Here is a 24333-nt window from a genome sequence, read left to right on the forward strand (position 1 = left end):
ATCTGGGCCCCTGTGGTAGTTTTGTTCTCTAGTATTTGACCAGCAGCCCTCTAGTTATTCCACTGACAAATCCTGCATAGCATATGTGATGACTCTCTTGAGGGGTAAAGCCGCTGAGTACAGCTTTGTGGGAGGGCAAGTCTGCATTTCAAAACCTTTGTCAATGAAATGAGAAGAGTTTTTGATCACCCGGTACAAGGAGCGGAGGCAGCTAATCAGTTAATAGCGCTAAGGCAGGAATCTCAGTCAGCCACAGCTTACTCCATTGATTTTCGTATTTTTGCAATAGAAAGTGGGTGAAATGAATTAGCGTTAAAGGGGATTTTTCATAAGGGTTTAACTAAAGACTTGTAGGATGAGTTAGCCACTGAGTTTGATTCTCTGGAGGGTTTGGTTTCCTTAGCCACCCATGTAGATAATAGGCTCAAAGAGAGACACAGGGAAAGGGCTAATAGGAGTGGCAGGCTAGTTACCCCAGTTCCCAGTTCACCTCCCAGCTGCAACCCTGAACAACACTCCCCTCTTCACCCTACCACCAACTCATGAGCTCCCCTGTCGCCCTGGAGGAGCCCATACAGTTGGGATGAACTCGCCTGACCCCCCAGGAGCGTCAGCACTGCTATCTCAACAAGCTGTGCATCTACTGTGGTCAGCCCATACATGTACTAGCCACCTGCCCCTCCCTGTTAAAAAAACACCCTAGTGAGCCAAACCACTTCCCCTCCCGTTCGCCTCATCCTGCCTGCCTCTCTCCAGTGGTCAGGTGGGTCACTTCCCATCCATGTAGTAGTGGACTCAGTAGTAGATAATATTTTCATCGACTCAACAGTGGTGGAACAAGCTAAAATCCCAGCTGAAGACCTTGACTCCCCTTGGGTTGCTCACGCCCTTGACAGTAAACTCCTCGCCACTATAACCCACTGAACTACTCCCATGACTCTACTCATCTCCGGGAATCATCGAGAACGGACCCAGCTCTTTGTCATTTCCTCCCCCACTTCTCCTGTGGTACTGGGTCTCTCTTGGTTAAAGGTTCACAACCCTCATATTGACTAGGCTGCTTCCTCTATCACCAGCTGGAGTGTGTTGCCATACGTCTCCATTTGGCAGCGCCCTTCTGCAAGGACACCTGTTCCAGCTCCTATGCCTCCTCCTGACCTTTCCCTTATCCCTCCTCAATACCATGGACTCATCCGTGTCTTCAGTAAGGAGTTAGCCCTGTCTTTTCCACCTCACAGACCCTATGACTGCACTTTTGATCTTCTCCCTGGTGCCCCTCTCCCCACCAGTCGACTCTACAACCAGTCGTGACCAGAGAAGGAAGCCATGGAGAAGTATATTCACAACTCACTATCTGGAGGACTTATCAGACAGTTCTCCTCCCCACTGGGGGCAGGCTTCTTCTTTGTGGAGGAAAAAGACAAGACTCTTCACCCCTGTATAGACTTCCGAGGACTCAATGATATGAGATATTTATATAACTATAAAAAACAAGTATCCACTTCCCCTCATCTACCCTTCTTTTGAACCCCTGTGCCACACCAAATACTTCACCAAACCAAGCCACCTGGCTCGTGTCCGAAAGGGGCGATGAGTGGAAGACCTCTTTCAATACCCCCCTTGGACATTTCGAGTACCTGGTGATGCCGTTTGGTTTGACGAATGCCCCAGCTGTTTTCCAGCCCTTATCAACGACATTCTTCTGGATATGCTGAATCAGTTTGTGTTTGTGTACTTGACATCCTCATCTTCTCCTGCACCATGGATGAACATGTGCAGCAGGTGCGACTGGTCCTCCAGTGGCTTCTAGAAAACAAACTATTCATCAGACCAGAGAAATGTGAGTTGCATGCTTCAGCCATTAACTTCCTGGGTTATGTGGTGGCACAGGGCCAGTTTTAATCAGACCCTGCAAAGATACAAGCTGTGGAGGAATGGCCAATGCCCACTTCCCGCAAGCAGCTTCAGAGCTTCCTGGGATTCACAAACTTTTACTGGAGATTCATCTGTTCTTAAACATCCACACCCCGCTCTGCAGTTTGTGGTGGAGGTGGATGCCTCGGACTTGGGAGTCAATGCTATTCTCTCCCAACATGATGCTGTGTCCCACAAGCTCCACCCTGTACTTTTTTCTCGTAATGTCTGTCTCCCACCAAGTGAAATTATGATGTTGGCAACTGGGAGCTGTTGGCAGTTGTTTTGACACTCCAGGAGTGGAGGCACTAGCTCGATGGAGCTCAGGAACCATTCCTCTGGACGGATCATAACAACCTGTCTTATCCATGCTCTGCCTGACACCTGAACTCACATCAGGCCCGCTGGTCCCTGTATCTCAGTCCCTTCAATTACATTCTCTCCTATCACCCTTGATCTCACAACACCAAGCCAGATGCTCTCTATCGCCTCTCAGAGAGAGACATGCCTCTACTCTCTGGACTCTCTATCAGTGGACCCTGAACCCATTGTGCCCCTTCCCTGCATAGTGGGCACTACTGCTTGGGATATTGGGATCCTGGTCAAAGACGCTCAGCGCTCTCAATCGGATCCTTGCACCAGCCCAGCTAACTGCCTGTTTGTTCATGACACTGCCCGGTCTCAGGTTCTTCAGTGGGGACACTTTTGGAGATTAATCTGTCACCCCGACTTCTTACAAACCCTCCTGTTTCTCCGATGACACTTCTTAGTATCCCAAGACATGTGAGGCCACCAAGAGTTCCTGGCTGGCTGCTCTGTCTGTGCCAGAGGCAAAGCCTGTTGCCTGTCCCCAGTCGCGCCTGGTCCCACATCGCGGTGGATTTTGTAACCGGTCTGCCTCCTTCAAATGGCAATACAGTCATCCTAACCATTGTTGACCTATTTTCCAAGTCAGTAAACTTTGTTCCATTGACTAAACTGCCCTTTGTCCTAGAGACTGCTGACCTCTGGGTTTGCCACGTATTTAGGATTCATGGCATTTCGGTGGATATAGTTTCTGACTGTGGTTGCCAGTTTGCTTCGCAGGTCTGGCAAGCCTTTTGCAAAGCACTGGGAGCCAGTTCAAGTTTAACATCTGGTTACCATCCCCAGTCCAATGGCGAGACAGAGCGAGCCAATCAAGACCTGGAAGCTGCCCATCGGTGTGTTGCAACCCGACGTTCCTCCGCCTGGTGCTCTCATCTCCCCTGGATCGTGTTTGCACATAATTCACTCACCAGCTCAGCCACAGGTATGACACCTTTTATGGCCGCTAACAGGTTTCAGCCTCCTTTGTTCCCAGTTCCTTACGTCCAGGCTCATATCCATCGCTGCCATGAGGCTTGGCAGTCAACATAAGTGGCTCTGACTCACTCAGTTCAGCGTAACCGCCGCTTGGCAGACCTTCATTGCTTCCCCGCTCCTCAGTAATGGCCCGGACAACAGGTGTGGCTCTCGTCCCATGACTTAGCGGTACAAGTGAATTCACGTAAGCTTGCTCTCAGATATGTTGAACATTTATGAAATTGACAGGATCATTAACCCATCTGCTCTTCGCCTTAAGCTACCTGCCTCTCTGCATGTTCATCCCACATTTCATGTCTGTATGCTGAAGCTGGTATCTACCAGTGACCTCCAGATTATTTAATCTCTCAAACGTGGTACTTAGTCTCAGTCTCTCAGTGTGTTTGCTTCTAGAGCTTTTTGTCTTCGTGCTTCATGCACATTACTAATGTGTTTTTTATTTTTATTTTTTCTCTCTTCCAGAGATCACCACCTGCCTACACCAGCTCTGTGCCTCGCCACCACCCATCCTCTAGCACCTCTGCCACCAAGCCTTCTTCATCCTCTGGATCCACCTGGCCAAACGCTCCACGTGCTTCTGCCAAAGCCCTCAGCCTATGCCCTCGGCGTTCCTGCTCCAATCTCCCAGCTGAGCCTTCTGCCCAGGCCAGAGCTACTGTTATTTATGCAAGTCACGTACATCTCTTAAAACTGCTCCACTCTGGTTGTCCACTTCTGCATCCTGAAACATTCAACACCAACCGTAACATTTTTTTCTGCATCTTCCTTTTTTTACCAGACCTATGTTTGATGAGGAATCCCACAGCACATATTATTTCCCTCATTGTGATCTCAAAATTCTTGGATTGCCAACTTTAAATAATGTGCATGATTCTTTCTTATTCAGCATTATGTGACACCCAGTAATGTGTGGTCATATTAGGTTATTTGTATGTGTTTATTTTTTGGAAATGAGCCTTATTGAGGTAATTTGATGAATATTTTTGTTGGTAGCTGTATCTCCGTTATGCCACAAGGGGGCATCGCCTCCTCAGTGAGACAGGCTTAGTGCAATGGGCATTCAGCTCTGGTATTCAGTAAGACAGAAGCGAGAGAAGAAAACGCATCACCTGTTGCCTGTCTCATCATTTCTCTGTCCTTTACAGGTCAGTAACTTGGGAAAAAACACATGTGACCGCTAAAATGTTTATTTATGTTGTTAACACTAGCGTCATCGTGTGCTTTGTTTGTCAGAACATTTTGATTTGGTTACTATGAGAGTTATAAGAGAAGTAGTAAGCAGAGCTAGCTTAAATGCTATATATGCTGTGTGTGTTGAACTAAATGTTATCAGGTCTTATTTTAAGGATCATAGGCAAGGCAAGGCAAGTTTATTTGTATAGCACAATTCAGACACAGGGCAACTCAAAGTGCTTTACAGGCGCATACAATTACAGTAAAACATTTAAGATACATTAAAACAAAACATTAAAACAAGTTGAGAAATAGACATTTAAACAAAACATTAAAACAAGTTAAGAAATAGACATTAAAACAAAACATTAAAACAAGTTAAGAAATAGGAAAGTAGGCTAAAATAGAATAGGTTTCTTACACCAGCTTCCTGGTTTTTTGCAATCTCCCATTGTTCTACTTGTCACTCGTCCCAGTGCACTTTATCCTTAAGACCCGGTCGTCACCGTGAATTCAGTTTGTTTACGCTACAAATTCTGAAAAAGCAGCCAACCAGCGGTGATAACCTTAAGAGACACCTTGTCTCCACTTGGTTCCACTCGGCCCTGAGTTGGCCCCAATCCAGCGGTAAAACAGCTTAATAGGAAAAAACACCTTTTCTTCCTATTAGCTCCGGCGTTCCCAGAATCCGGTATTACTCTGCCCTGAATTGGTTCGAGTCGCCCAACTATCACAATGCACTTTTAGTTTTTAGACCCGGTCGTCACCGTGAATTCAGTTTGTTTACGCTACAAATTCTGAAAAAGCAGCCAACCAGCGGTGATAACCTCAAGAGACCCCTTGTCTCCACTTGGTTCCACTCGGCCCTGAGTTGGCCCCCAATCCAGCGGTAAAACAGCTTAATAGGAAAAAACACCTTTTCTTCCTGTTAGCTCCGGCGTTCCCAGAACCCGGTATTTACTCTGCCCTGGATTGGTCTGAGTCGCCCAACTATCACAATGATCAACAGAAATCCAGCAAAAATTACTATTCACAATAATAGAAAACAAAAGTCACAGAGAAAAAATAAAAGTCACAGTGCAGTTCAAAGTCTTAAAATTGCTTCAGTGAAAGGCTGTGGCAAACAGAAAGGTCTTCAGCCTTGATTTAAAAGAGGTGAGAGTCGGAGCAGACCTGCAGTTTTCTGGGAGTTTGTTCCAGATGTGTGGCGCATAGTAACTGAACGCTGCTTCTCCATGTCTAGTTTTGACTCTAGGGACTGAAAGCAGACCTGAGCCTGATGACCTCAGAGGTCTGGATGGTTCATAACGTGGCAGCAGATCAGAAATGTATTTTGGCCCGAAACCATTCAGTGCTTTATAAACCAACAACAGGATTTTGAAATCTATTCTTTGACTGACAGGAAGCCAGTGTAAAGATCTGAGAACTGGAGTGATGTGATCTACTTTTTTGGTTCTTGTTAGGACTCGAGCAGCAGCGTTCTGAATCAGCTGCAGCTGTCTGATGGATTTTTTAGAGAGTCCTGTAAAGACACCGTTACAGTAGTCGAGTCTGCTGAAGATAAATGCATGGATAAGTTTTTCTAAATCCTGCTGAGACATAAGTCCTTTTATCCTGGATATATTTTTAAGATGATAGTAGGCCGACTTTGTAATTGACTTAATGTGGTTGCTGAAGTTCAGGTCTGAGTCCATTATTACACCGAGGTTTCTGGCTTGGTTTGCAGTTTTCAACATTATAGATTGAAGCTGAGCAGAGACTGTGAGTCGTTCTTCCTTGGCTCCAAAAACAATTATTTCAGTCTTATCTTTGTTTAACTGAAGAAAACTCTGACACATCCAATCATTGATTTGTTCAATGCATCTACTTAGCGTTTGTATGGGATTGTAGTCCCCTGGTGAGATGGTTATGTAAATTTGTGTGTCATCTGCATAACTATGGTAACATATTTTGTTGTTTTCCATTATCTGAGCTAGAGGAAGCATGTAAATGTTGAATAGTAGAGGCCCCAGAATGGAGCCCTGGGGTACTCCGCTTGTCATTTTCATCCTTTCAGATGTGTAATTACCAATAGACACAAAGTAGTCTCTATCATTTAGATAGGATTTAAACCAGTTTAGTGCTGTACCAGAGAGTCCCACCCAGTTTTCCAGTCGGTCCAGTAGTATGTTGTGGTCGACTGTGTCAAACGCAGCACTGAGATCCAGTAATACTAAGACTGAAATTTTGCCATTGTCTGTGTTTAAATGAATGTCATTGAGGACCTTGACTAGAGCAGTCTCAGTGCTATGATGTGGTCGAAATCCTGATTGGAAGACATCAAAACAGCCATTTACTATTAAGTAATTGTTCAGCTGTTGAAAAACAGCTTTTTCAATGATTTTACTTAAAATTGGGAGGTTCGATATGGGCCTGTAATTATTCATTACTGATGTGTCTAGATTGTTCTTCTTCAGGAGTGGTTTAATAACTGCAGTTTTCATGGCTTGGGGGAAGACGCCTGAAAGTAGAGACATGTTGACAATCTGTAGCAGATCTGGAGTCATGCAGTCTGAAACTTTTTTGAAGAACCCTGCTGGTAAAATATCAAGGCAGCATGAGGAAGATTTCAAATGTTGTATTATCTCTTGCAGGTTTTTGTCATTGATTTGGTCAAATTGTGTCATGGTGTTAGAGTTGGTTTTCGGTGGACACATGGATAACACGCCTCCTGTACTAGGTACGGTGGCACAGACCGCTTGTCTAATTTTCTGAATTTTGTCAGTGAAGAAGGATGCAAATTCATTACAGGCCCTGGTAGATAGATGTTCAGAGGCTACTGGCACAGGAGGGTTTGTTAGCCTGTCGACAGTAGCAAACAGGGCGCGTGCATTATTATTGTTTTTGGTGATAATGTCTGAAAAGAAGGACTGCCTTGACTTTTTCAGTTCTAAATTAAAAATGTAAAGTCTCTCTTTATAAATGTCAAAATGAACTTGGAGCTTAGTTTTGCGCCACCTGCGCTCTGCCTTTCGGCATTCCTTTTTTTCCATTTTGACAAGCGTGGCATTTCTCCAAGGAGATTTTTTCTTACCAGAGACCACCTTCACTTTAGTGGGTGCAATGGCATCAATAACATTTGTAACTTTAGAACTGAAGTGATCTACAAGGTCATTGACGGAGAACCTGGAGAGGGGAGGTGTGGAGGAGAAAGCCTCAATGAATATGTCACTGGTGTTTTCAGTGATGTAACGCTTTGAGACGACCTCAGTTTGAACATTTGTGTACACACATATATCACTCTCAAAGAGAACACAGTAATGATCAGAGAGAGCAACATCAGATACCAGAACCTTAGGAATGTTCAGACCCTTGGAGATAACCAAGTCTAGGATGTGACCCCTGTTGTGTGTGGGCTGCATCACATGCTGAGTGAGTCCAAAGTTATCAAGGACACGACACAGTTCTTTAGTCCATCTGTCCTCAGGTTTGTCGACATGGATGTTAAAGTCACCAACAATTAACACACAATCAAAGTCAGTGCAGATAAGAGACAGTAACTCAACAAGGTCATCAAAAAAATCTGTACAGTATTTAGGTGGCCTGTAGATGTTTAGAAATATAGCCCGAGAAGATGAGTTTAACTGAAGAGCCACATATTCAAAAGAAGTCAAATTTCCATAAAACATTTGCTTGCATTTGAGTAACTCATTAAACAGAATACTAACACCTCCTCCTTTTTTATGCTTTCTAGTCTCACTTATGAAAGAGAAGTTTGGAGGGCTTGATTCAATGTGAACAGCTGCACTGTTGTCTTGGTCTAACCATGTTTCAGTTAAAAACATAAAATTAAGATTGTGTTTGATGATAAAATCATGTATTAAAAAAGATTTTCCTGCCAGAGACCTGATGTTTAATAAAGCTAAATTAAAAGAGTCAAAACCAGCTGTGCAATCTTTTGTGACAGTTTGTGGCTGACGAGGAATGGGAGCTAAATTTAATAGATTGGCAGATTTATTAAGGCACTTCCTGTGTCTCAGCAAATTCACAATTTTTCTATTACCTGTAAACACAGGAATCGAGGAGACTACCTGAACTCCAAGGGGCCCCGGCTTTTCTGGGGGGAAGACATTAAAGATATCAACTTCGTAGCCTGGACCCGGAATGAATGTTAAATTTGACATTACCCTCTTTCTTGGCAATTTAAACATTCTTTTAATTACCGATCATAACATGAACTGAAGAAGCTTCCAGTACACTGGGCCCCGACTTTCGCTGGGAATAGTCAGGAGTGACATCTTTAGAGCCTGGACCCATAAAACATCAGCAGTAAGAGACAGAAAGATCTAAGTGTGCTGAGCTCTTATCAGCTTGGGGAGGATGATGCCTATGTGAAAGGGGTGGGGGTGGTGTGTGTCTTAACTTCACCGAAGGCTGAGGGTGTTTCAGGGGAATGAGAGGAGAGAAAATTGCAGTAGGGCGGGGGGTAAACTGTGTCCCAGCGATGACCAGCTTGTTCATTTGGTCAGTGAACTCCATGAGGGGGGACGAAGGCGACAACATGCCCACAGTAGATGGTGAACTGGGTGGGGTTTGGGGTGGTGTAGACAGTTGAACCTCACAGAGAGAATCCTCTTCCTGCTTGTCCTGACGTCTCTCATGAGTGGAGCTCACTTCAGCTGGGGGTTGTGCTCGGTTTCCTTTGTGATTATCTCCTGTTTGTTTCGGCCTGTCTTGCCTCTTGTCCTTGGTGGAGGGAACAGATTGGTGACGCAGGCAGAAAGATATGTTGGACATAAACAGTTTGACTCCTGACCTATTTAGGAAGAGTCCATCTTGCTTAAAAAGATGTCTGCGGTCCCATAAGAAATTGAAGTTGTCCAAAAAATACATAGAATGGACATTACATGCTTTGGAAAGCCATGTGTTCAGTGCCATCAATCTGCTGTACCAAACAATACCAGGGATTCTCGCTGTCATGTCAGGAACCATATCCTTTGGAAAACAGAGAACCTTCATGTTTTCACCGCACATGAATCTCACATCTTTAACAGTGGCATCTCCCACAATCAGAGTTTGGGGCCCAGTCGTTAGCTTTGCCTGCGGCCTGTTAGCTTCTGATTTACGTTCAGACCTTACCCTTCTCTGTGGCGATGAGTGGTACAGGTCATCAGATGGAGATGCGGAATCTCGGCGTAGTGGAGCAAATCTGTTTTGCATTTTGATAGTTTGTTGTACGGGATGTTTGCTGTTGGTCTTTCCTTTAGCAGCTGACCACGGCTGTGTCCTGCTCTGCATTGGAGTAGAGGAGGAGGAGGATGGTAGTGCTGGCCAGCCGGTAGCATCAGAGATCTCCGGGTGGACGGTTCTTCCTGTTATTCTTCCATCCATGTTCCAAGGAGCAGAGTTCTTCTTTGGTTTTGCCCCAAGAGTGTTCCAGGGAGGACTTCCATGTGAAGATTTACTGCGGAGATCACGGCTCTCCCGTTTCTTATCAGTGCTAGGTAGCTGTGTGTTAGCGTTCTCTTTTTCGCTGAAAGGAAGAGTGGTTTCATTTCCACACAGTCCGTTAACCTCCACATTAACTTCTAATCTGTGGATTTTAGTTTCCAACAAAGTGATCTTCTGCATGAGTTTGTGGAAATCGTCAGTGGTGAAGGGTGGCATCCTGTTGCTGGTTAGCTTGCTAGTTAGCTGCTAACAGGCTTGTGCTACCTCTTAGGCCTCGTTCAGAAAGTGTTGAAGAGTTCGGAAAAAATTTTGAAATGAGCCAGCAATGTACTGTACTATCTCCAATAAATTATGCTCCCAGTGGTTTCTAAATATCCAGGAGTCACTGCCTGTAATCTCTCAGTGAAGAAAAAAAAGAATAATAGTGGAAAAAAGGGCAAGCAGAAGCGAGAGCAAGCGGAAAAGCGTCTGCACCCAAGCAGATACAACTGGTGCATAGCTGCATTTGGTTAGGGTTCCCGTACATTTCAAATACTATACTATACTAACTGGTTCTAAAGGACAAATTCATGTGCTAATTTCATGTTTCTTTAAGTTGATAAGTTGATTTAAAACACTTGTTGGCTCTGTCACTTTCTCATGGTATTTGCCATTATGTTTTGTTGTAGTGTACAACAAACTGCCAGTCAGTCTAACTGGACATTAATTATGAATATATATGTATATATGTATATGTGAATACATCTATTGAAGCTAAAAGCTTGAGGCCAAAAAGATATTTGGACACTGTATTGTTTTAATTTCATTTATATATGAAAAATAACAGAAACACGGACTGTAAAAATTATGTTTATTGCAGAGAAAGTTTGTTAGGTTGAATTGTGGAAATTGTGACCTGGTATTAGGTTTAAGGAAAAATGTATAAATATGTATTGGAGACTATGTATAAAATGCATATATGTTAAAAATTAAAGTACGACAGAAGCGAGAGAAGGAAACGCATCACCTGTTGCCTGTCTCATCATTTCTCTGTCCTTTACAGGACAACATTATAATCTGTCTACTGGCCACATGCTTGGGGGTTACAATTACACTTTTGTGCCATTGTAATTTTTTTCTTATATTCCATAATAAGGTAAGGACTACAGTGCTTAAAATTATTCACCCCCTTGGATGTTTTCCCCTTTTTATGCTTTTATAAATGGAATCATTGTCAATATAATTTTGCTTTTTTGACAAAATTTACAAAAAAACTCTTTAATACCAAAGTGAAAACAGATTTCTACAAAGTAAATCCATCATTAAGAAATGGAAGGAATATGGCACGTGTAGATCTGCCTAGAGCAGGCTGTCCTCACAAACTGAGTGACCGTTTAAGGAGGACACTAGTGAGGGAGGCCAGACACCTTTGACTACTCTGAAGGAGTTAAAAGCTTCAGCAGCTGAGATGGGAGAGACTCTGCATACAACAACTGTTGCCCTGGTTCTTCACCAGTCAAAGCTTTATGGGAAAGAGAAAGCCACTGTTGAAGAAAGCTCATTAAATCTCCACTAGAGTTCACCCAAAGGCATGTGGAAGACCCCAAGGTCAACTGGAAGATGGTTCTTTGGCCTGATGATACCAGAATGGAGCTTATTGGCCATCAGACTACACACTATGTTTGGTGGACACCAAACACTGCACATCACCACAAACACACCATTCCCAATGTGATGCATTCTGCTGGCACGTCATGCTGTGGGGATGTTTCTTGGCAGCAGGCCCTGGAAGGCTTGTAAAGGTAGAAGGTAAAATGAATGCAGCAAAATGAAGGGAAATCCTGGAGGACAACCTGGTTCAGTCTGCAAGAGAAGTACGACTTGGAGGAAGATTTATTTTCCAGCAAGACAATGACCGGGAGCATACACCAAAAGCTACACAGAAATGGTTTAAAGACAACAAGGTAAATGTTCTGGAGGGGCCATGTCAAAGCCCAGACCTCAATCCAAAAGAATTTGTGGGTTGACTTGAAAATGGCTGTTCACGCCCAATCCCCATGCAACCTGACAGAGCTTGAGCCGTTTTGCAAAGAAGAATAGAGTAAAATTGTCCAGATGTGCAAGCCTGATTGAGACCTATCCACACAGATTCATTGCGGAATAACTTCTTCTGATAACTGGTATATAGCTTGGATGGATGACAGACTATGTGGGTTGGGTCTAAACATTTTGTCAATACATAAAGCCCTGACTGATTAAAGTCTCCTCCAATAAGTATATTACTATTTCCACCATTCCTAATTACACTACATACTACATGAAAAGAAACCATGCATAGATATTAGCAACACTACTGACATCGGCGCCCCTCAGGGAACTGTGCTGTCTCCCTTCCTCTCCACCACCTACACTGCAGACTTTAAGTACCGCAGTGAGTCGTGTCATCTGCAGAAATTGTCTGATGATATGGTTATTGTGGGGCGTGTAGAGGGTGGGAAGGAGGGTGAGTACAGGGACCAATTTTGTAAAGTGGTGTGGGGAGAACCACCTGCAGCTGAACATGGCGAAGACAAAAGAGATGGTGGTGGACTTCAGGAGGAACAAGCCCACGCCCGTTCCAGTCTGCATTGGTGGGACAGACGTTGACATTGTGGATTCTTACAAATACCTGGGTGTGGTGCTGGACAACAAACTGGAGTGGACTACAAACACGGAGGCAGTCTACAAGAAGGGCCTGAGCCGGCTTTACTTCCTGAGGAGGCTCAGGCAACCAGATGCTGTTTTATCAGTCTGTTGTTGCGAGCACCATCTTCTTCGCTGTGGTGTCCTGGGGTGCGGGCATCAAAGCGAAGGATGCAAACAGACTAAATTAACTCATAAAGGAGGCAGGGTCTGTTGTTTTCACCCTGGAGGAGGTGGTGGAGGACAGGATGCTGGCAAAACTGCTGGCAATCATAGACAATGTCTCTCACCCCCTCCACAAAACTCTCTCTTGCACCTTATGTTCCACTTACCTCAACATTTAATTGGATTTACCTCAATATTTTTATTTGTATTTTATTTCATAACTACCTAAGCATTTCATTGTATATAGTACAGTATTCTATTGTTGTAACGTTCTATTCTATTGTTTTTGTTGCATATTGTATACAGTACTTTATTGTTTCTTATTGCCTCTATATTTGCCCTTATATTTTTATTGTATTTGTACTGAATGTACCTGCTGCTATGATGACCGAATTTCCCCTCGGGGATTAATAAAGCTATCGATCTATCTATCTATCTATCTATCTATCTATCTATCTATCTACCTGCCTGCCTGCCTGCCTGCCTGCCTGCCTACCTACCAACCATATCTAATATGTATATCTAATATAACCCATCTACCTTCCTTGTGCAAGAGGCAAGTACATACAATGAAATCCATTTTTGATTTATTTTTTTTACCAGACTTACAACCACTCATTAAACCTGAACACTGGAATGCTCACTGTTCTGCGAGTAGCGGTGCAAAAAGACATTTTTCCGGCGACAGAATTACACGTTCACTTTCCATCCAAGTCTGCTGATTCCTTATCTCCTATTTGTGTGAGAAAGCTCTTGGCCTCGGCAGGGCTGATGAATTGGTAAAGCCTGTTGCTAGTGTGAATGTCATGTTTGCCAGATATCACAGAGAGTAATCAATATTATTGAAGTAAGTGCCTGACCTCGTTGAATTATTTTAGTTTTTCCTGTACATCCTGTTTATAATCCTGGAAAAAGCTAATCTGTGTGCTGAAATTTCCTGATTATGTTTTTCTCTTCCCTTGCCACTTCCAATATGTCAATCTTGGCTTCATCCCAGATGAAACAGGCAATAACATGTTGGGGTCTGAAAGTGTCACTTTGTGGCTGTCTGACCCAATGTCCTCTGTCTACCTCATACCAATCATCAGGATTAATCACTTAACAAAGTTGTAATGAAGCCATTTATATCTTGACGTGAAAACCCTTTCAACACGGCCACCTTTTCCTGCAAGACAGCATTTTGCTTGGAAAGCTCATATACGATCGGGCCTGTCCTGACCTCTTCATCCTCCAGGTTGGAGATTTCTGATTTGGCCTCAGGAATTCTGTTGCTCCCTGTTTTTAACCATCTTTTTTAGGGACTCCATCCCCCTTTCACTCCTGCCATGTATTTGGCAAGGTTCCCCAGGATATTTCCATATGCCCTGTGCCCCCACCACTAAATCAGGTGTAGTTCCTGTTGCCGCCATTTTTGGGCTATTATTTCAAAGGAAATACAGTACTATCTCACTAGTGTACTGAAAATCCGCGACTCATAGTACTCATAGTGACTTTTACCAGGCTTGGTTAGGTAGGCTGAGCCCCTCCCTTCTAGTTGTTAACCTGAACTACCATGGCAATTTACAGTGAGGCTTACTGCCAAAAATCCCACTTTTCATAAAGTGATATATCTCTCAATGTTGTTTACAAAAATCCCCTTTAAGTTTTATTGTGTGTGTGTGTGTGTGTGTGTGTGTGTGTGTGTGTGTGCTTTCATGCGTGCATGTGTGTGTTTGTGACTGACGTTGTGTGCAGTAGAGGCCAGTCCATCCTGGGGTGCACTTGCATTCTCCATCATATGCACTACAGTGGGCTCCGTTGTGACAGTTACATGTGTGGATACAGTTGGGTCCCCACTGACCAGGTGGACATGCTGCAACACAGTGAAAACAAAATGTCAGCGCTTGTAATCTTTAGTAATACCAGTTTACATCTTATCATTACAATCAAGAATATTTTCTTTTCATGCTACTGTCTACTTCTACTCCACTCAATTTCAAGTTATTTGTTTTATTTTATTGTGATAGTATTTTGACCTTTTTTCATAATTTATCATTTTTTTCATCTATTAAGGGAGGAAATAATCAGCAGACGAACCCAAAATGAAAATAATCATTAGTTGCAGTCCTTTCAGTTTTTCTGCATGAGTAATAATCTCATGATACAATTTACTGTATACTGATGTATGTATAATATCATAGTACAACAGTTACATGGGCCACTTTGAGTTGCATTGAGCCCTTTTACATTTAATACTGACTTAATTGTCCAGATTATATTTCTTGTTTATACGTAGGTACTTTCATTTAGTAACACAAGTAAAATTATTTTTACAGTTGTAGTATTAGTACTTCTACTCAATACTATCTAATTGAAATGATTTTTCTAACTGACTACACGTCAGGACAGTAATATTATAAAACACATCAAAACCACCATGTTTTGGAGGGAGTACCGGGAGTGTAGTTTAATGTGCTTTACGGAGACATGGCTGCACCAGGACATTCCTGATGACAACGTTTCCATCGAGGGCTATGAGACTGTTACGGCCGACAGGGACTTCACCGGGAGCGGTAAGTGTAAAGGAGGGGGGCTTGCTGTTGTAGTTAACAACAGGTGGTGCAGTCCAGCTCATTTATCGTCAAAGAGCGTATCTGTTGCCCGGTTATTGAACTGTTTACCGTTGAACTCCGACCATATTATCTGCCACAGGAGTTTTCACATGTTGTTGTGGTGACTGTTTACATTCCTCTCTCTGCTACCACGACGTCGGCGTGTGACGTCATCCACTCTGCCATAGCCCGGTTACAGACTCAACACCTGAGTGCATTCATTGCTATCTCGGGTGACTTCAACCACGTCACCATGGACACAGCACTGCCCAACTTCACACAGTATGTAAACTGTCCTACAAGAGAGGAGAGGACCCTGGACTTGCTGTATGCTAATGTGAAGGATGCATGCCTCTCCCCTCCCCCCACTGGGTAGATCAGACCACAACCTGCTGCACCTCAACCCCTGTTATGTGCCTCTGGTGAAGACCCAGCCTGCGACCACAAGGACAGTGAGATGGTCGGAGGAAGCTTATGAGACACTTCAGGGATCACTTTGTGAGCCGCATGGAAAGGACATTGGTGGGCTCACAGAGTGCATCACGGACTATATCAACTTTTGTGTAGACTCCACTGTTCCAGCTGAGACTGTGCATTGTTACCCAAATAATAAGCCGACATCAAAGAAATCCTCAATGAAAAGAAGAGGGCTTTCAGAGCTGGCAGCAGGGAGGAGGAGAGAACAATACAGGGACAGCTAAAGGTGAAGATCAGGGAGGGTAAAGAAAACTACAGGAGGAAGCTGGAGTGGAAACTTAAGCAGAACAACACGAGAGAGGTCTGGAGAGGAATGAGGACAATCACTGGATTCAGGTCAGCTGGCAATAGAGGAGTTGAAAGCAGCATGGACCGGGTCAACAAACTCAATCTGTTTTTTAACAGATTTGATACTGAGGCCCCTGCACCCCCTGATAACACCACCATCAATCCTACTGCTGTCTACCAACTACCACCTTCTCCACCCCCTCCTCCTCCTTACAGCCTTTCATCCTCCTGTGAGATCCCTCCCCACTCCTCCTCCCCTGGTCTCCAAACTCACTACACACTACAACCAATTGACTCAACACCTCCCCCTCCCCTACCTGTCACCTCTACAGTGAGCATCAAAGCTGACCATGTTGGGAGACAGCTGGTGAGACTCCACTCAGGCAAGCGTCCTGATGGTGTCAGCCCAAAGGTGCTCAAAGCGGGTGCCCCCCAGCTATGTGGAGTACTTCACCATGTCTTCAGCATGAGCCTGAGTCTACAGAGGGTCCCTGTGATGTGGAAGACGTCCTGCCTGGTCCCTGTGCCAAAGGCGACGCGTCCCTGTGGCTTCAAGGAATACAGAGCTGTGGCACTGACCTCCCACATCATGAAGACCCTGGAGAGACTCATCTTGGAGCAGCTCCGGCCCTTGGTCAAACCACTCTTGGACCCCCTACAGTTCGCCTATCAGCCCAAACTTGGAGTTGAGGATGCCATCATCTACCTGCTCAACCGTGTCTACGCTAGGGCTTTGACATCGAACTTCGGTATTCGAATATAATTCGAATATTAAAAAAAAAAAGATATTCGAACGAATATCGGGCAGCTTCTAAATATTCGAACCTATAATAAGCATTATTTTTGGTAAATGTGTTTGCCTGAAAACGTAGTTTTCAATCCAGATTCGAGGCTTTTTTCAGCCTGTTTTGTGAAACGCGAGCTCATGAGCATTGATCACCAGGGGCTTCTGTACGTTATCACGTCGTTAGCGCCTGACGCCTGTTTACACTCTTTCACAGAAAAACAATGGCGGAGCAAAAGGCTGCGAGTGCGGAAGGAGAACTATACACGCCGGAAAATTTAAGGAGTAATGTGTGGCGCTTCTTTGGTTTCCTGAAACAAGGAAAAATAATGAGAAAGGACAAAGTTATTTGTAAAATATGTAAGACTAAACTTATCGACCACTCCACGACCAGCAACTTGAGAGCCCACCTGTCAACACTTTTCTGTCTATTGATTGATACACTGCCCTCTGGTGGACAGAACATAGAACAACAGAAAAACGACTTTCTTTTGATACTAATATAGGTCTTACTGGAGGCATTTAATGATCAAAATATTATCAATAAATATTCGAATATATTCGAATATTAATATTAATAAACAAACGAAGTTCGAATATGATTTTTTGGGCAGATGTCAAAGCCCTAGTCTACGCCCACCTGCACAAATCAGCGAGCACTGTGAGAGTCATGTTTTTTGACTTCTCCAGTGCATTCAACACCATCCGTCCGGCTCTACTGGGTGAGAAGCTGACAGCCATGCAGGTGGATTCCCCCTTGTGACCTGGATTATTGACTATCTGACTGGCAGACCACAGTATGTGCGCTTACAACACTGTGCATCAGATAGACTGGTCAGCAACACCGGGGCCCCACAGGGGACTGTCCTCTCTCCCTTCCTCTTCACCCTCTACAACACGTACTTCAACTACTGCACAGAGACCTGTCATCTCCAGAAGGTCTTGGATGACTCAGCAATAGTTGGATGTATCAGTGAAGGTGCTAAGGATGAGTACAGGACTACTGTGGACAACTTTGTCACATGGTGTGAGAAGAACCATCTGCAGCTCAATGGGACAAAGACCAAGGAACTGGTTGTGGACCTGAGGAGGATTAAGGTGCCGTTGACCCCCGTTTCCATCCAGGGGGTCAGTGTGGAGGATTATAAGTATCTGGGAGTCCACACTGATAATAAACTGGACTGGGTTAAGAACATTAACGCCCTCTACAGGAAGGGACAGAATTGTCTCTATTTTCTGAGACGACTGAGGTCATTCAACATCTGCCGGACTATGCTTAGGATGTTTTATGAGTCTGTGGTGGCCAGTGCTATACTATGTGCTGTTGTGTGCAGGGGCAGCAGGCTGAGGGTAGTGGATGCAAAAAGACTGAACAGACTGACTGATCCACAAGGCCAGTGACATTGTGGGAGTGGAGCTGGACTCTCTGACGGTGGTGTCAGAGAGGAGGATGCTGTCAAAGTTACATGTCATCCGGGACAATGGCTCCCATCCACTCCATGACGTGGTGGTCAGCCACAGGAGTACATTCAGCACTAGACTAATCCCACCAAGATGCACCACAGAGCGCCACAGGAAATCATTCCTGCCTGTGGTCATCAAACTGTTCAATTCCTCGCTCGAGTGTCAGACACAAAGTTTTCAACTTTGGCATTATTTATTGCTCTGTTTATATGTATATTTATTCTAGTGGAGTGTACATTTCTTGTATTTTGTTTCTGTTGTTCTTGTTTATATATAGATACTATTATTATTATTATTATTATTATTATTATTTCTGCATATTCTGAACTTTGAATGGAAGCAGCTGTAACGTAAACAATTTCCCCTCAGGGATAATAAAGTATTTCTGATTCTGATTCTTATATCATTTATTGAGTGAACACACGCTGGGAGCAGTCGCTGCCAATCCATCCTGGATAACACTGACAGGAGCCATCAATGGGGTTGCAGGTGCCATTATTGATGCAGCTGCAGCTCCAGGCACAGTTCTTCCCAAAGCTACCACTGGGACACACTGCACACAAGACACATGTGTTAATCATTTATGTCCTAACCCTAACCCAACCACATTTTGCATTGTCACTGTAAAAGTATTTTAACTTCTTAAGTATCATTTCCATCTCAGATACCATCCATGGAGCTACAGGATTGTTTTTGGCATTCTGGGATCTTTGTTGCTGATTAGGTTAACTTATCACACATCAATTGTCAACACTGTTCTCATCTTTCAAACTTTTGGTAAATGGATTTGCATTTCTAAAGCACTTTTCCAGTCTACTGACTGCGGAAAGAGCTTTACAACACTTGTCACATTTACCCATCACACACATATTCATACATTGATACAGAGGCTGCCATGCAAGGTGCTGACCTGCTCATCAGGAGCAATTTGGGGTTTAGTATCTTGCCCAAAGATTGTTTGATGGGGGAGCTCGGAAACTGAACCTGCAACTTTTCGATTCCTGGACAACCCGCTATACCTCCCGAGCCAAAGCTGCCCCCACTGAACTTTGTTGTGCATCATGTGTTAGATGTTCTGATCAGTTCAAACATTTACATTTACTGAAACGTAATTTGTGTAATGATGATAACACTGAAAAATGGTACGCATGCTAGTGGCAGAGAGTGTAAAAACTTGAAGAATTTTCTTGGAACAGCACATCTCAGACTTACAGTATACCAACAGGAAGCTGTATCAGCCATTAAAAACCCACGTGTTATATCTCTGAACCCTTTACAAACAGTAGATACAATGTTCTGCAGGGTAACTCACCCTCATTACACAGTGCCCCCTTGAAGCCTGGCAGACAGTCACACTGTCCTGTGACGTGGTGACACGGTCCGTTACTGTGGACACACTGTGGACAAGTCTGACTGCAGAGGTGACCAAAATAACCTGGGGAGCAGACTTTGGCAAACCAGGAGAAACACAAAAATAAGTTAATGCATGCAATTTAAACCCAATTTACTAAGGTAACAGCTAACTATGCAATCAACAACTGGAATTGTCATTTTGGAACCTTGTGGAAGTTAAAAAAATGTTTGAGTTAGAAAGAGGAGTTAATAACAGATCAAATGGGTATCACATCAAATTGTGTAACAGACCCACCAGCCTGCCATGTCACTGTTGCGTTTGGCCTCATCCATTTGTGAAAACAACATGGTCTCTTCCAAGGTCAAGTTACCAATAACAAACATGCATTCTGCAGTTTACATCCGGTTACATATTAAAAATAAAGAACAGAAGATTCAAGAACAACAGTGTGAATGCTGTGTCAGATCTATTACCTGTGAATAATGACAGCTAATGTTATAGCTTTGAGTTATATCAGTGCCAGTACAACTGAAACTTATTATTATTGGTTCGTCATGTATGACCACAGGACTATGATCTCTCACTGACCTCACTGTTTATCCCTGTGCTTACGACTCTTGAGCTGTTGTAATAAGTGAATTTCCCTGCTGAGGGATAAATATAGCCTCTTACGACTCTCCAGCTGATACAGAATGCTCTCTCTCTCACTCAACTGGTCCAGGCAGATGGCTGCTGAAATGTTGGGTTTCTGTAAATTCATTAATTTAAGAGAATGGTCAAGAACGGCTCAAATGGGAAAGTGTCATGAGATAAATTTAGTGTGAAATGGCACTATGCAAATAAAGATTGATTGACTGATTGATTGTTGATTGATTGATTGATTGATTGATTGATTGATTGAGTCTTATCTTGCGCTTACTAGGGCCATTCATACTCTAACCCGGGAATTCCATTGGTTGCTTGTCGTCTGTCAACCCCCACCGGCTGCGTTTTGAGTGCAGCACGGCACAGCACTGCCGGACAGCTGGAGTTGCGAGACGAGGAGTTCCTGCGATAATTACAGAATCACGCTTGACCGCAGTTATACGTATGTGTTATCAATACAACAACAAACAGACAAAGGTTAGTGTTCTTAACTGAATGACTATAAGAAGTGCTTGGATTTGTCTCTTTTTAGAGATATTTGTGCTCTGTGTTGATGCCATGCCATTATTTTATTATGAAAATTAACCGGATGTTATGTTGTTCATTCGGTGTCTGACTTCATGTCTGCTCTTTGCTGAATTTGGCTGAATTGATGCACCATGCTCCAGCATCCGGCAGAAATAGAAGCCTTGTGGAGCTTCAACGGAGTAGATACGCAAGTGGTGCCAGTGGAAGTACACACATAGACTAGAGTGAAACCTAGCAGCTCTGCTGCCATGGCGGATTGGAGATGGACAGAACACACATCTGGTGGAATTTAGGGGTAAGGCTCAACTGTGGAAACCTAAGTGTGTCCTGAAGTTGTCTCTGTTTCTTGTGATGTTATACAGGTACAGGATATTGCTGTTTGAGACTTTCGACATAGTGGAACTACAGTAGTAGTACTGTACAAGTACAATTTTGAGGTAGTTGAAATGTCAACATGTTCCCAGGTCTCAGCTGTTAAGGTACATTGTTAATATTTCTGATAGGAATGATCGATACATCTTAATGGATAAAATAAGACTTAAGTTGAAATGAACTCCTGTTTTCTTGAAGTCAAGTGTCAGCTGTGTTGACCTTGCAGCATGTGGTGCCGATGTAGTGCTTACTCCTCTGACAGCTGGTGCCTCTGTATCCTGGAGCACACTCACAGGTTCCTTCATCTGGAGAGCAGGAAGCTCCATTCTTACAGTTACAGGGGAGGGAGCAGTTTGGGCCCCAGTGCCCTGCAGCACACAAACTGTCACAGTGTATACCTGCTCTCTCACACACACACACACACACACACACACACAGACAAACAAACAGAAAATCAAGATACTTTTTAGTCTACTTTGTACTGTGAATGTGTAAATAAGCTCAAAACTTTAATCTCATCTTTTATCTTTGTTCTATTTTCTTAATACTACTACAATTGTATCTTCCGCACTACGCTATAGGGCGCCGATTGTAAAGTTGTGCATGCTAAAATAAATAGCAACTTTTCAACACATTTAGCAAAAAAACACATTTAAAAAACACATGTTAATTTTAAAATTCTCAATCCCAACACATTATAACAGCATCCATATGATTGTAAACAATCAGTACATGTTTAGATTGGCAGGACTCTTGTCAATGGAGGACACCTGGGGAAACACCTTGAAAAAAACACACAGGCGTCATCAACATGACGTGTACCGCCACGCCTCTTTAGGAGCCGCTGCTTGGCTCTGTGTGAACAACCAACAGCGGAGAATTGGCGAACCGCCGCTCCAGCGATAATGCGGCTTCTCTGTGTGAAAAGGGCTAGCGACAGCTACAGCATCCACCACAGTAGAGCCACCACAGCACTCGGTAGCTTTTATTTTGGTACTTCCGGTGACAGGCAGTGTGAATTGGCATATTAGCTAAATATTTAGTTTCACCCGTGACATTTGGATTTAATATTTAGCATTTAGATTTAACATTCAGATTTAACATTTAGTTTTAGATTTAACATTTAGATTTAACATTTAGATTTAGATTTAACATTTAAATTTATATTTAACATTTAGATTTAGATTTAACATTTAGATTTAATATTTAACATTTAGATTTAGATTTAACATTTAGATTTAACATTGACATTATATTATTACAAGAGGAGTTAATATCACAAAGTTCACAAATATTGCTGTAAATCTGGTCAAAAGTAATATTAAAAAATTCACATACATTTTTTTAATGGGGTTTGGTGCTAAATGTGTCGAAAAGTTGAGCCACCACAGCACTCGGTAGCTTTTATTTTGGTACTTCCGGTGACAGGCAGTGTGAATTTGCATATTAGCTAAATATTCAGTTTCACCCGTGACATTTAGATTTAACATTTAGATTTAGACTTATATTTAACATATAGATTTATATTTATATTGAACATTTATATTTATATTTTACATTTAGATTTAGATTTAACATTTAGATTTAATTATAACATTTAGATATAGATTTTGTATTTAGATTTAACATTGACATTTTTGCAAGAGAAGTAAATATCACAAAGTTCACAAATATTGCTGTAAATCTGGTCAAAAGTAATATTAAAAAATTCACATACGTTTTTTTTATGAGGTTTGGTGCTAAATGTGTCAAAAAGTTCCTGTTTATTTTAGCATGTGCAACTTTACAATCAGCGCCCCATACTACGCAGCTCGGGGAGATGCTTCACTGATTTGTTGTTTTGCACAATGACAATAAAGATTTGAATCCTGAATCTTAATGCTGAAATGATTGTTCAGCACCCTGGCCAAGTATGTACACACACACAAAGTATCATGATCATTATTCTTGTAAATTTTATCACAGCAACTCATAATGTGACTCAGGTATGTGTATGGCCCTCCCCCCACGTGCCTGTTATGTATTGCATTTGCACATGATCCTGATGAGTTGGCGGATGTTGTCCTGGGGGATCTCCTCCCAGACCTGGATCAGGGCATCAGTGAGCTCCTGGACAGTCTTTGGAGGTACTTGGCGGCATCGGATGCACCGATACATAACACCCCATAGGTGCTCAATTAGATTTAGGTCAGAGGAACGAGAGGGCCAGTCAATTACTATGTCCAAGGATATGCCTCCCCAGACGATTCACTGACCCACTGCCAAACTGGTCATCCAAATGATGTTACAGACAGCATAATGTCACCAATGGCGTCTCCAGTCTCTTTCAGGCCTGTCACATGTGCTCAGTGTGAACCTGCTCTCATCTGTGAAGAGAATGGGGCTCCAATGGTGGACCTGCCAATTCTGTTTTTTTTCTCGCGAATGCCAATCAAGCTGCACAGTGCTGGGCTCTAAGCACAGGTCCCACTAGAGGATGTCAGGCCCTCATGCCACCCTCATGGACTGTTTGACAGTTTGATCAGAAACATGCAAACCAGTAGTCTGCTGGAGGTTATTTTGTAGGACTCTGGCAGTGCTCCTCCTGTTCCTCCTTGCACAAAGGAGCAGATACCGGTCCTGCTACTGGGTTGACGCCCTTCTACAGCCCTGTCCAGCTCTCCTTGTGTAACAGCCGGTCTCCTGCTATGGTACGGTCCTCCATGCTCTTGAAACTGTGCTGGGAGACACAGTAAACCTTGTTGCAACTGAACGTTTGGATGTGCCATCCTGGAGGAGCTGGACCATGTGCAACCTGATTGGGCTACAGGTACAGCCTAATGCTACCAGTAGTGACACTAGCCAGCCAAGTCCAGTCCCTGCACCTCCATTGGCAGCCCGGCCGAATCCATTCTCTGCCCCTCGGTCTGAGGTCCGGTCGAGTCGCCGGCGGCCTCCAGTGGGTCCAGGCCATTGTCTATGGCCTCCAGAGGGCTTCCGCCATCATCTATGGCCTCCAGAGGGCTACCGCCATTGCCTACGTACCCCAGAGGGCTTCCGCTGTCGCCTACGCTTCCAGAGGGTTTCTGCCTTCGCCGCACTTTGTGTTAACTTTTTGTTGCTACTTTGTTTTTGTCCTCGTGACTTGTTTTGGTTATCTGTAT

General features: G+C 43.5%; 1 protein-coding gene across 1 annotated transcript in view; it reads right to left on the bottom strand.

Moving 5' to 3' along the window:
- Nucleotides 1-24333, bottom strand: part of megf10 (multiple EGF-like-domains 10) — a 225562-nt gene that overhangs the window by 61582 nt on the left and 139647 nt on the right. The window contains exons 14-17 of the mRNA XM_084383730.1: nucleotides 21442-21588; nucleotides 19604-19738; nucleotides 18716-18844; nucleotides 14411-14539 (exon numbers count right to left, since the gene is read on the bottom strand). Of these exons, the coding sequence (XP_084239856.1) occupies nucleotides 14411-14539; nucleotides 18716-18844; nucleotides 19604-19738; nucleotides 21442-21588 (540 nt within the window). The remainder of the gene's footprint in view (nucleotides 1-14410; nucleotides 14540-18715; nucleotides 18845-19603; nucleotides 19739-21441; nucleotides 21589-24333) is intronic.

The sequence above is a fragment of the Pagrus pagrus genome (genome assembly GCF_965226575.1).
Source record: "Pagrus pagrus genome assembly, chromosome: 19".
Lineage (NCBI taxonomy): Eukaryota > Metazoa > Chordata > Actinopteri > Spariformes > Sparidae > Pagrus > Pagrus pagrus.